The sequence below is a fragment of the Abramis brama genome, assembly GCF_963993115.1.
Source record: "Abramis brama genome assembly, chromosome: 5".
NCBI classification, from domain to species: domain Eukaryota; kingdom Metazoa; phylum Chordata; class Actinopteri; order Cypriniformes; family Leuciscidae; genus Abramis; species Abramis brama.
This window is the reverse complement of record NC_139967.1, coordinates 23,747,223-23,760,720: the sequence shown is the minus strand read 5'-3', so window position 1 is coordinate 23,760,720 and position 13,498 is coordinate 23,747,223. Positions and strand designations below refer to the sequence as shown.

The 13,498-nt window shown below is 38.5% G+C and overlaps 2 protein-coding genes across 2 annotated transcripts; both read right to left on the bottom strand.

Annotated features, from left to right (window-relative positions):
- Positions 1-22: 22 nt before the first annotated feature.
- Positions 23-2,373, bottom strand: LOC311082689 (complement C1q-like protein 4). The gene is made up of 4 exons (XM_084113700.1): positions 2,241-2,373; positions 1,440-1,544; positions 1,182-1,322; positions 23-888 (listed from the first exon to the last, which is right to left on the bottom strand). Exons 1-4 carry the CDS (start codon positions 2,245-2,247, stop codon positions 461-463), a joined length of 681 nt encoding a protein of 226 aa, XP_083969826.1. The 5' UTR covers positions 2,248-2,373; the 3' UTR covers positions 23-460.
- A 362-nt stretch (positions 2,374-2,735) lies between these two features.
- tppp2 (tubulin polymerization-promoting protein family member 2) lies at positions 2,736-6,336 on the bottom strand. The gene is made up of 4 exons (XM_084113702.1): positions 6,212-6,336; positions 4,190-4,396; positions 3,919-4,072; positions 2,736-3,829 (listed from the first exon to the last, which is right to left on the bottom strand). Exons 2-4 carry the CDS (start codon positions 4,384-4,386, stop codon positions 3,635-3,637), a joined length of 546 nt encoding a protein of 181 aa, XP_083969828.1. The 5' UTR covers positions 4,387-4,396; positions 6,212-6,336; the 3' UTR covers positions 2,736-3,634.
- Positions 6,337-13,498: the final 7,162 nt, after the last annotated feature.

Sequence of the window (13,498 nt, the reverse complement as noted above, 5' to 3'; positions counted from 1 at the left end):
AGATCTTTAGGACCGGAAGTTTAGGATCTTAGTCTTTTATTGATTTTTACTTTTGGTAGCCGCTGATGAAACACTGTTTTGTTACATTTATGTATTTTACATAAACCATAATATTAAAATGATATACATATAATATAATAAGAGACATTTTTGAATTTAGTTTAAAATAGTTTAATCTAGTTAAAGAGAGGATTGGTGTAACCAACCAAATATTTTTTATATAAAGATGAAGTACTAGGGGAAGGAGAACGTAAATGATAGAGAAACAATTCTATTTTATTTTATTAATGCTAGTTCAACATCTGTGCCTTTTACAACATTTATCTTGTGTGTGTGTGTGTGTGTGAGTGAGTGAGTGTGTCTAGGTTTGTTTATACGGTCAAATAGTTGAATACATTGCATCTATGAGAGCTCCTCACTAATATAGCTTTTAAAGTCTGTGTATGTGTGTTTGTCAGCTTCACTCTGTAGCATACAGCAGAAATCCACTGAATGTGTTGTAATGATTCTGATCATCACAGAGCCAGCAGCCAGCGTGGAGACTGATGGTAATACGGTCGCCGACTCTGAGCTGCGCGAGTAAGACCGCTGTGGCCTGGTCCTCCTGGTCTTGATCATACATCTCCCTAAGTGCTGCTAGAGCCACACCATTCTTCCTGATACTGGTACAGACGGACAGCGATGCGCCTGGTGAGCCTGCGTCGCTGAACACGGTAAATGCCAGGTTATACACGCCTGACCGTGGAACCGTGAACACACCAGTGGATGAGTTGTAGGCCTCTCCAATGTTGATAAAGATGCTCTGATAGAGCACATTTATTGCCGTCCTTGTCGGACCGATACAGCGTCTCCTGTCGGTTAGACCCACAGAAAACGCCACTCGATTCTCTAAAGATGAACAAGGAACATGTATGTAAAAATATAACACAAAATAAATGAGACCAACAGATTAGATGCAGTTATTTCTATTCTAGTCAGATTTCTGTTTTATTTTGACTGTTCAGTTGGTGCATCAAATATGTCCTAGAAAACTAAAGAGTCTGCTACTTTTATTTTGCCCTATTATATAAAACATCCACTCTGTACATTTTAAAATGTTTATTTTAAAAAACTAAAGGTCCATAGAGTCTGTTGAGCTTGAGATGATCTATGTGCTCAAAGATAGCAACGTTTGTGTGTACCTCTTATGTTTCTCAGTGTGTTTCGAGCTCTGGCCAGCGAATCCTCCAGTGAATTCATACTAGAGTTTAAATATTCTTCTAACTGCCATTTTTTCCTCTGCATCACACAACAACCACATGAGTCCTGGTCAGTCAGGCACGCTAGGTAGAGAGGAATAAAGATCGCAAAAGTTATATGTCTATCTTTTATGTTGCTGTTCATTTACATATTGTCACAGTATTATTACGATTTTCAAGGAGACTTGTAATGATTCTTACGGTTGATGGGATCTGGAGCAAGGGTTTGTCCTGGCGCGTCCCAGGTGTAGGTCTTTTGCTGGCCGAACACCAGCGGCAACACAAAGAACAGCACAACGCCTTTTCCTGATCAAATTGTTCACAAAGGGTAATCACGTTCTGTCATAACTATGATTCCATTAGACATTTTGTATGGCTCTGAGTCTGTTTAGTTCAAGCTCATGAAATTTGAACTATGAGATCAAATGTATACAAATCTTTCACTTATAACTCGGCCCACATCTGCAGACTTCCCCTTAAGCATAATTTAATAATTCCATTGGCTACCAAGAAGAGTGCAGCAGTGCATTGAAAACATTTTAGGAAAATCGATTCCGTAATTCCATAGATTTGTTTCATACAAAATCTAAAAAAGTCTGCAGATTCTAGCACAATATAAACAAATTTATGTAACAACAATCAGATGCTTCTGCCTCTTAAATATTAGATAAGCTTATTAGTCTTTAAAAGCTGTAGAAATAATTCTTGACAAAAAATTCTTGATGTTTATTTTGATTAAAAAATGATTAACAAATACATTTCTGAAGTATCTATGAGTTTCCAATAGACTTGTGATAAATAAAATTAAAAATAAATAACAATATAAAATGTTACTATAATAAATAATATATTATTCAAAACTATATTATAAGACACACAAGCAACGTCTGAATGGTATTTTTCCCCCTGAATGTTTAACACGTGCAATGATCTGCCAAGTTTGTTTGGCACTTACTCTCTGAATAATTATTTCTGTACAGAAACAGTGATTTATTTTCTCACCTTTCATGTCTGATGGCTGTTTCTGTTTCTGCCCTTTGAGTCTCAGTGGGAGCAAATGAAAATCAGAGTCTGTGTGGTGTTCAGCCGTATATCCTGACAGCACTCCTCCTCCTTCTGTAATCAGGCAGGGAGATTCAGGTGTATGTGTGTGTTTTTAAAGAGGAGCTTAATTTAAATAAAATTTTAAAAAAACTACAACAAGGGAGATATCAGTTCATGTAACTGTGACTTGCCTCAGATACACTGAAATACAAAACCCCACTGAGTTTTAAACTATAACACCACACAATACAACACAATGACACGCATCAAAGCCATGAAATATGAAGAAAGCTGCTATCTTTTCTAAGCAATCAAACATGCGCTTTCCCAGGAAGGATCTCTGTTTTGTATTGATTTGAAGCCCCAGAACAGCTATTCAAAGGAATGCACCACACCTCTGTCTACAATACAACACAAGACAGTCATAAATGATGCAAAACATCACAATAATGTGTGTTGTAATTTAAGTAAAATATTCCCACATGACGTTTCTTTATTTGACTTTATTTGCGTCGACTCAGTTTAGTGTTTACAGTCTGATAGAGATCTCAGTGCAACAAAGCGGAAACACACTATAAAGCTAATATATCCAGCACACATACAGTGTCAACATCAGCAGAGAGAAAGAAGCACTTAATGGCATAGTTTAACCAAAAAATCAAGACTTACACATTATACATTTAAGTACTGAGTAATCTTAATTACCAACATTTACATACTATAGGCTTAGGGTTAGGATTAGTGTTGGGTTTAGGGTTAGTTGCATGTAATTATGCATAATTTAAAGTTATTACTATAGTAACTACATGTTACGTGTAAAAAAAAAAAAAGAACTGTAAAATAGTTACTGACTTTCTTTCTTCTGTGAATCACAAAAGAAGATATTTTGGAGAATTTTGGGAACCAATCAGAATGGTTACCATTGGCTTCCATTGTTGGGACAAACAAAAACTGACACACTTTTTTAATCTTTTAAACTATTTTAAATCTTATTTTATGTTCCACAGAAGAAAGTCATACAGGTTTAGAACTACATGAGGATGAGTACAGACAGAATTAACCCTTTAACTGTTTTTATTTGGTTTATTTATTCTGAAAATGAAATGATATGTTAACTTATGAAAGGCAAGTGGGTCAGAGACAGTCCTTTTTACCACATGAAAAAAATCAGTAAGATGATGACAGACTGGTGTATGAAAGTGATAAAGACATGGGTTTCCGTGCAAAGTTTTAGCCAGGGTTTTGTTTTTGCAGGCAAGTCACAACCCAGCTGCGGAAATAAAACCAGAAAGACTTCAGACATACACATTATGTCATGCATAAAGCATTTTTCTCTTTTCATCCTTCCTCTCTCATTCGTCCCCTTTTACTTTGCTGTCATAGGTGCCTTGGCCTTTGTATGTCGAGACGTATCCACTGGTGTCAGGGATGTCTTCCCTCCCAACTCGGCCTTTTCCTTTTCCAGACGAATCAAAACGCTCCTTATGAGAACCAGTGAACTTACTGGTGTCTGTTAGTCTGTCCACAGCAGAGGCTTTTGCCACTTTCTGCGGAGAGAAACAGATTATCCATGGTTATTGTACATGGTTATTGCTTAATCTATGAAAACAGACTGATTTGATTGGCTGGAACTCACAGTGACACCAATGTTGGCAGGTTCTTTGCCAGCCATGAGACCGTAGAGAAGCTGTACTGCCTCTTCCTGGCTCTTCCCTTTAAAACGTTTTGTAGCCAACTCGGCCATGGCTTGAGTGAACTGCTCAAACGTGATGACACGTGCTGATTTAACCCTAAGACACATAAGCAGACACAGAACAGCACAAAGTTAGGCCCAGTCATGCATACGTCCATTGCACAGGATTAAAAATAAAACAGTTTGCTGTCGGTCATAGTGCAAATAATCATACTTGACTTTGCTGAAGACGATGTCCACGTCCGTGCTGGTGACACTTTTCCCGTCGATGACCTTGCAGTCCTTACACAGCTTAACAAAGTTTTTCCCATTCATCTCATTCCCTGTTGCTTTGGTGTCTCCATGAACTGCAAATTTACGAAATGCTGTCTCAACCTCTGCCAGCGAAACCTCACCTGAACCTTCAGCCATGCTTCCAGATCTAGCATGAGAGAAAGAAAGAATTTTAAATAAGAAAAAAAAGAGACAAAAAGATACTTTGAGGTTTTGCTTTTTTTCATACATAATTCTATAATGTTTTATTGCAACATTATATATGGATCTTTCCAGTCCTGGCTTTTGGCTGGCTTATTATAGTTACTTTTACACTATTATAGTTACTTATAGTTATACTATTATATACTTATATATATTTATTAATATCTTTAATTGGCTTTTTAAAGATGTTTAGGATTGAGGTTTTCATCTACTATTTATATGTAAATTTTATTTTAGCTTCATTTCAATTAACAAACAAGATTTGAATAATTTGAGTTTTAGTTAACAATGACAATGGCTTGGTCAATACAGTGTTTCAGCTGTGCTTAAATATTTGATATGGTAACATCTGTAAACAACTGTTCATCATTTCACTGTTATAGCAGTGTTTGGTATGGAAGCATTCTGTGATGTGAGGGATTAGAAATTGTAGCGGAAAGATGCAACAAAAAATTCATTTGTCTGACATCTTAATGAAAATGTGTGAAAATTTAGATTTTTTTTTATAATATAGTTACTGTTTTCCTCAAGGCTGTACGACTTAATATAATTAATGTTTATATAATGATAAATAGCATTACCTCTCCTAATAATGTATGTCTGTTATGTACAGTGAAAGCTGCTATCCTGGTGCAGTAATTTTTCTGTACTGGTTACACCCAGAGCTACTGTCCAACACTATTCCATGATCCATGCTCACAAATATCATTCTCAATTACTCCACACACGTGCATATACTCTCATAGAGAGAGACGTTTGGTATTCATGTTTAATGGGCACATTCCATAGACATAATACTTTTTACACTGTACAAACTGCATATCATATCCCCTAACCCTAAACCTACCCATCACAGAAAACTTTCTGCATTTTTACATTTTCAAAAAACACGTATTTGATTAATTAGCTGTTTTCCTAATGCGGACCAAAAAAGGATTTTGGATATTGCCATCTTTGTGGAGACATTTTCTCCCCATAATGGTATACCTGAACCACACACACACATACTTGGTTTCTCTTTGTGGGGACTCTCCATAGGCGTAATGGTTTTTATACTGTACAAACTGTATATTCTATCCCCTCACTACCCCTAAACCAAAAACTTTCTGCATTTTTACTTAAAAAAACATCACTTAGTATGTTCATTACTGCATTTCCCTTAAGGGGACTGCTGGCTGGTCCCCACAATGTAGGTGATTTCAGGTTTCACTATCCTTGTGAGGACATATGGTCCCCACAATGTAATATAATATAAACACACACACACAGACACATTTATATAACTCACACTAAAAGCCGTAATTTAATGAAGTCCACTTTACTTAATTAGCTTCAGCTGTCTTTTCTGGCTTCCCCTCTTTCTCTCCGTATCTCTCTCTCTTTCTAATATTCATATTCGTGAAAGCATCATATAATCCGTAAAAGCATCATAAATTTGCAACTGCATTTACTATTTATAGATGTAATAATAAAGTGAAAGTACATTAAATCTATCAAAAACATGCATGAAACTCTTGCATTGAGAAATTAAAAGGTTCTGGTAAACAAGTAATGCTTCCTGATTCCTTTTATTCTTTATGTGTGAAATACATATTCAAATATATTATCTGAAATATGTACTATAAAAACAAGCTAACTGCGTCTCATGCATAAATCCCTGCTGGTCTTGTTTGGCCTTGTAGGTATAACATAAATACTTCCAGAATCCAGATGGGTGTGTGTTATTGAGAATGAAAGAGCAGGAGAGATTCAAGCCTACCTGACAGTGAGGTGGACAATCTTTGATACTGATGCTAAGCTGCTACTGAAAGGATGCTGAATGTGGGTGTGTGTTTCTCCTTCTTCTTCCTCTATGCCCGTGCTAAGTGTGTGTGTACAATGACGTAAGAGAGAGGGGAGGAGAGAGCACAGCCCAGCACAAATGATGACTTCACTCGCTCGTCTCTCTCTCTCTCTCTCTCTCTCTCTCTCTCTCTCTGCCTCATGTCCTCTTGTCTTCCCGCTTTTTAAAATTTCTCTGCCTGTTGGGCCCTTTTCTTTATATTTGTCCTCTCTTTTACTTTGCTGACTAAGTACTCCTTCACTTTCAACCTTCTGTCCCTCCTTGTCCTCTCCTCCTTCTGTCTTTGTCTCTCTCTCTCTGCTGCCACACCCTTACACACACCAGTTTCTGTGGAGCAGATGCTACATAGTGAATCCACACACGTACACACATGTTGTTGGACTGTGATGCTCTAAATGTTATTTGCTATAATGGCTTCAGTGCATCTCTGTCTAATGGCTCTGAGCACTCACCACTTACAGACAACTCAACCACATAGATGGAGACCCACTCACAGCAACTCATCATTTCTGACAACACAACTAGAGGAACAATGTCTGTTTACAGTACATGCACAAGAATATTCTGATTTAATAACTGGAATTTGGCCGTATTGCAGTTAATGTAAACGTGATAATCACATTAACAATATCTAACATAACTGCATAACTGAATATACAATGATATCAGCATAAGGCCAAACAAAGTTTAGTCTTGGTGATACAAACCTCAAACACATTTTTGGAGAGATGAAGACTACCAATGTAGCCGGTTTAGGCGTGCATGTGTGCGTCTCTCGCTACGAATCGGCTACCCCTCTGCATTGTGTTGTGTGATGTTGAATAAAGACTGGAGTCAAATCTGCTGTTCAGTGGTTTTTTTATCCATAGGCATAATCTGCATAAGTTGGAAAATGCAGTTATAAATCGTTGTATTTAATCAGTAGTATAATCAGCCTGCTCCTCGCTCAGCTCAGACCTCCCACGGACTGAAGCGAGTTCACAATATACAGACAATAAAGTAATATAAAGGAAATAATAATAATAATGTTATATCAGATACAATATTGCTATATATAGGAAATGTCTTGTATAGAAGACCTCACAATGCAATCAACAGTAAATGACTTATGAATTGAATGAATTATATCAAAAATATCCATTGATAATGAGTTTGTATTGCATCACATATTATTCAAATCGATTTCATATAATGTAGCTCTTCAATCCCACACATTTCCAGCATTTGATATAAACACATAACCAATAAAATATCGAACACGCATGAAAAAGAAATATAAACAGATCAAAGTGCATAACCATACCTGCATAAGATGGAAAATGCATTCATTAAAGTGAATCTTATGGCCTTTAATTTGTAATTCATGCTGTGTTATTGTTAAGTAAATCAGTGAAAAATAATGAGCTGATGAAAGTACAAAATAACTAAAATACATTGTAATAAATGGAGATTGAGAATGAGGATCTCCAGTATTTCCTTATCTTGGTATAAATGGTTTATTAATTTATGTGTCTGTATATGAATAAATCTATTTCTTCAGCAGTGCAACAGTTTAAAATCAGAACTGGAAAAAGACCTTGAATTATAAACAAACATAACATAATTTGCTTTATATGAACTACAGGAGCACCATCTACAGCATGCTATAGGAACTGGTAGCATGTTACATCCTATGGCTGCAAAGACAATCTGAAGAGCAATGTATCCCGAAGGTCAGAATCATAAAAAACATAGATTCATAAGTTGCAGTATTATTTGTTGAAGCTATTGATAACCAAGCTGCAAGAAGCTTTAGAAATTTCTACCCACATACGGATGAGCCTCACCGTGAATGAACTTTATCTGAAGACGTCAATAAGTGTTTGTTCATACTAGTATAAATAAACAAAACAGTGGAGCTTAAAGAGCTGTTTCATATTGAATACATGAATATTAGAATGCTCATTGAAACTAAATGTATCAAATTACTAACAGATCATGGTACATACACATGCAATTTTGACTTTATTAGGTGCACATTTCTAAAAGTAGGATACCAGTTGACCCCAAATTAGCCTAATTATTTGTGACATGGATTCAACAAGGTACTGGAAACATTCTTTCAAGATTCTGGTCCATGTGAACAAAAAAACATTAGGTATGTAGCTGCAGCATATTCAAGAAGATGGATAGACTAATAAAATGATGCACAATGGCTGCTATAGGCTATGCCATATAAACAGTGCTGTCAATTGGTATTAAGGGGATGTTAATTTGTGCAAACTGCAAATAATGTGTGTCTTTTCTCTGAAGTGCAGGTCTGGCAGCTCATCCAGATGGTGGCTCAGCATCATTTACCATTCCCTCCCTGGACCTGCAAGGACACCATTGTGAATGCACAGGAAACGCCTTATTTTTAGCTTTAATGTGCAAGGCTTCCGTTATCATCCGTTTCCAGTCATTTTAACTGTACACAAACATTATGTTATGCTGCGTGATGTTGCAAACTGGTATTTCTTATCGTATTATTAGGGGTCCAACCAAGCACAAAGTGCTGGAACCCTATGTATTTGAAAGGATTTTTAGATTAACTAACTTTACACGCATAGACAACAGGACATTTTGAGACTCGCACCAAGTTTAAAAAAATCCACCAACAGGGAGAGCTACAACTGAAAAACACTCTGCAATAGTGTGATCATCCATGAAATTGGTATGCATCCTCTTGATCTTCATCTCTTCTTTCATTTAATATTAGTCGGATACTTCAAAAAACATGACTGTCAGCAGCCAATCAAACTTCAGCAGATAATACCATCAATTCTGAATGTCCTACCATTGCAAAAAGAGATATATTGTGTAAGTTAACGAATATGTCTACTGTCTAACTAACTAAACTCTATAGTTATTGGGTGCACCCAGATTAGTCCATGAATAACTCATGTATTGCAATTTTATTTGAGTGTCTTTGTCATTACGATCTATTATTCAACTGATACTGTGAATACTGTTAAATAATTTCTTTCTTTTACTTTCTTTTACTTTATTCTCTTCAAAGAATCAATTTATTTTCAATATAGATTTATTTCCTCACAAAGCTGTTTAATTTATGCCTTCCGAGCCGAACCTACTGGCCTATAGATATTAGTATATTGTCAGTGCCTGTCAGTCGACGCAGGTGTTACATAAAAAGTGGCGAGCACTGAGGTGTAATTAATAGCTTTATTTATACTTTACATCCAAAAAGAAAAAATCGTCAAAAGAGACATTCAAATCAGTTTATTAGTGTGGCAAGTAAATTGACATTGAAAACATGGAAATAGTACAGAAGGAAAGTCTCAAAATTTGAAATGCTCTTCTAGTCAGTGGACCAATTAACACTCTTGAGGATGAAGAGGTCCTTGATCTTCTAAAGCATCATGGTTCCATCGCAAGAGTCCTTCCCATTAACGATCCTGAGTCCAAGTATCATGACCACACCACTGTAGAGTACAACTTTGGATCAGCTATTGAATCAATAAGTCCCTTGCTACCCCTTAGCTATACAGATAAAGACGACCCAAGCTTAACTTATCAGATAAGAGCTCTGAGCAGTGTCTACTCTTGTGAGGAGAGTTCTGGTGCTACAACCTTTTACTTATCCACCCTGAAAACCATTGCTAAGCATAGTGGAAAATCCTTCACCCCTTTGCTTCGAGAAGAACTCTCCCTCATCAATTCCAGATGAGGTGGATGAAGATGAGCCTGCGTCTGATGAGCTCAATTCCATCAGAGAGCAGAATGCTTCCAAGATGAATGTTCATAGTCCTCGTTCCATTCCTAATGAGCCAACACTTGATCAAGATGATGTACCAAAGTCTGAAAAGCGCTTGTCAGGAACAATGAGTCATGTTCAACTCAATCCTGCTGATGTGCAGAAAGTCGTTGTGGAGCATATAGTTAAAAGTGAAGTCGCTGCAGCAATTCCATCCACCACTGTAGTTAAGCTCCGCCCCTTCTGCAGGGAGAATTCCCCAGCCCAGTAATGAATCAGATTAGGACACTTGGCATTGTAATGTTGAATTACTCCTTGATGACCCTTCCGTGTCTGACTTACAAAGAGTAAGGAGAATTATGGAGAGTCTCTTACCTCCTCCCTCTTATATTGTTAAGTCTTTGGGGCCTCGTGCTTCTCCCAGAGCTTACCTTAACATGCTTGATACAGCTTATGGTGCTATTGAAGATGGTGATGAGTTGTTCTCAAAACTTACTGTGTTCCCTTAGAACCAGAGAAGACAAGAGTGCACGATATGGATATAGTGCTGTACTGAAATCGCTGGAATTACGGCATAAACAGAATGCCAGTGGATGCCTTGGACTGGTGAGACTATAAAGCAAGGAGCCCGTAGTCATTCCAGCACAGCAGACCATTGCTGTCTGTGGAAAGGTAAATGTGAATTGCTTACCCTCTAAAGAATGTGTTCTTTTGGAGACCCCGACAAATTCCTCACTGCCTAGGGGTGTAGTCCAAAGTGGTGTAGTTCGCAAAAGTTGACAGTCCACCAAATGCTGTGGTTGCTGAAATGTATGCCATCGAAAGTATCATCCCTTGATAATATAAAGTGAGGTCTGTACCTGCTCGTCTGAGCCGCTCCAAAGCAGCTATTACTTTTGACTTTGGGGACTCCCTATTGCCCCAAGAGTGGAGGGATAGGATCAGTAAGAAGCTCAGTGATATGTCTGATGTGTTCGCACAACATGACCTTGATTTCGGTCGAACATCCAAAGTCAAGCATCACATCAAGCTTTTTGACGAAACCCCTTTTAAGCAAAGGGCACGCCCTATCCATCCTCATGACTTGGCTGCTGTCAGGCGCCACCTGCAAGAGTTAAAAGAGTCAGGAGTAATCCGGGAATCTGAGTCTCCTTTTGCGTCCCCAATCGTAGTCGTATAAAAGAAGAATGGTGACGGAAGACTATGTGTGGATTACAGAAAGCTAAATTCACAAACTGTGAAAGATTCCTATGCTTTGCCTAACCTTGAAGAGTCTTTTTCTGCCTTAACGGGTTCTCTATGGTTCTCAGTTCTGGACTTGAAGTCTGGTTATTACCAGATAGAAATGGAGGAGTCTGACAAGTACAAAACTGCTTTCTCCTGTGTCTTAGGATTTTGGGAATTTAGCCGGATGCCTCAAGGAAGTGTATGGAGAATCTTCATCTCACCAAGGTCTTGGTGTTTCTTGATGATTTGATTGTTTTCTGGAACTCCTGAGGAGCATGAGGAGCGACTCCTAAGAGTATTGACAAGGCTGAGAGAATATGGGTTGAAATTGTCCCCAGAAAAATGCTAATTTTTCCAAACTTCAGTCTACCCAGGCCACCTATTAGCGGAGACAGGAGTCCAGACGGATCCTGAAAAGATCTGTGCTCTTAAGACCTAGCCAAAACCAAAGAATCTAAAAGAGCTAAGATCATTCCTGGGATTTTCGGGATACTATTGACGATTCATCCGCGATTATTCCAAGATAGTGAAACCCTTAAATGACTTTATTGCTGGTTATGCCCCACTGAATCATAAGGCCATGAACAGTGAGTTGAAGGGTAACTATTTTAACCCAAAAGAGTCAGTTGGGAGTCGATGGACAACGGCTTGTGACGAAGCATTCAACACCATTATCTCCAAACTTACCAGTGCTCCTGTGCTTGGTTTTGCTGATCCGACCTTGCCTTACATCCTCCATACAGATGCAAGCACCACAGGTCTTGGCGCCGCGTTATATCAGCTGCAAGATGGAGAGAAAAAGGTCATAGCTTTCACCAGTAGAGGTCTTTCTAAAAGTGAGTCTTGATACCCCACCCATAAGTTGGAGTTTCTTGCTTTAAAGTGGGCAGTGACCAAGAAATTCTCTGACTACTTGTATGGCAATCACTTCACTGTCGTAACGGACAGTAATCCTCTCACTTACATTCTAACCACTGTGAAGCTTGATGCCATAAGTTATCACTGGCTATCAGCGTTAGCCACATTCTCTTTCGCTCTGACCTATAGATCAGGAAAGCAAAACCAAGATGCCGATGGGTTATCAAGACGTCCCCATGGCGAGGCGATCAATGATATGGTATCACAAAAGGAACAGGATCGGATACAGCAATTTGCTGCCAAGCATCTGGGTGGTGATAAAAGTGTAGTCATGGACTGTGCTGTTGTTCAAGCTGTGTTTGATAAGCACAGAGTTCAGCAAGAGTATGGAAACCCTGTTGCTCTGGTGGAGTCGCTGGCAATGGAGCAAGACGCTATTCCTCTTTGTTTTGCTCAAGACCTGACTGAAGATGAGTCTGCAGTACCCGGTTTAACTGGTATAGACCTGAAACGTGAACAAAATGAAGATGTTTTTCTGAACCAAGTCATCAGTCACTTGGAAGAAGGTCAAATGCCATGCCAGGCGGTGAGGTATGAATGTCCAGATATATCCTTGTTGCTGAGGGAGTGGAACCGCTTAGAACTGAAAGATGGAATTCTGTACAGACGACGGCAGTGGTATGATCAAACAACTTACCAGTTGGTGTTACCTGTAAAGTTCTGTGTTATGGTGCTGGAAAGCCTGTACGATCAGATGGGTCACATGGGAGTAGATCGCACACTCAACCTTGTCCGTTCTTGCTTTTATTGGGCAAAGATGAGTGCTGATGTTGAGAGGAAGATTAAGGCCTGCGTACTTCTGTGTTAAGCGGAAAGCTTTGCCAGAGAAATCTGCCCCCTTGGTTAACATCCAGGTTACACGGCCCCTCGAGTTGCTCTGTATAGACATTCTTTCCATCGAACCAGACCGAAGTAATGTCCAGAATGTACTTGTCATGATGGATCATTACACCAAGTATGCAGTTGCCATACCCATCAACAACCAGAAAGCCAGTACTGTGGCTAAGTACCTTTGGGACGAATTCATTGTCCACTATGGTTTCCCAGAGAGGATACTAAGTGATCAAGGAGCTGACTTTGAATCTAAACTTATCAAAGAGCTTTGCGAGATGGCAAAAATTCACAAAGTACGGACAACTCCCTATCATCCTCGCAGTAATCCCATAGAGCGCTTCAATAGGATGCTTCTAAACATGTTGAGTACCTTGAAGGAGCAGGATAAGCTGCATTGGCACGACTTTGTGAAACCATTGCCCACAATTGCATGAAAAATAAACTTTTTTCTCTCTCCACAAGACTAATGATATAAGCAGCAGCATAACTTT

Coding starts and splice junctions, on each gene's coding strand:
- LOC311082689 (XM_084113700.1), bottom strand. Junction 1,323..1,439: donor TGCTCCAGATCCCATCAACC/GTAAGAATCATT, acceptor CTCTCTACCTAG/CGTGCCTGACTGACCAGGAC. Junction 889..1,181: donor CACACTGAGAAACATAAGAG/GTACACACAAAC, acceptor GTTCATCTTTAG/AGAATCGAGTGGCGTTTTCT.
- tppp2 (XM_084113702.1), bottom strand. CDS start 4,386: ATGGCTGAAGGTTCAGGTGAGGTTTCGCTGGCAGAGGTTGAGACAGCA. Junction 4,073..4,189: donor ATCGTCTTCAGCAAAGTCAA/GTATGATTATTT, acceptor TATGTGTCTTAG/GGTTAAATCAGCACGTGTCA. Junction 3,830..3,918: donor CTGCCAACATTGGTGTCACT/GTGAGTTCCAGC, acceptor TTCTCTCCGCAG/AAAGTGGCAAAAGCCTCTGC.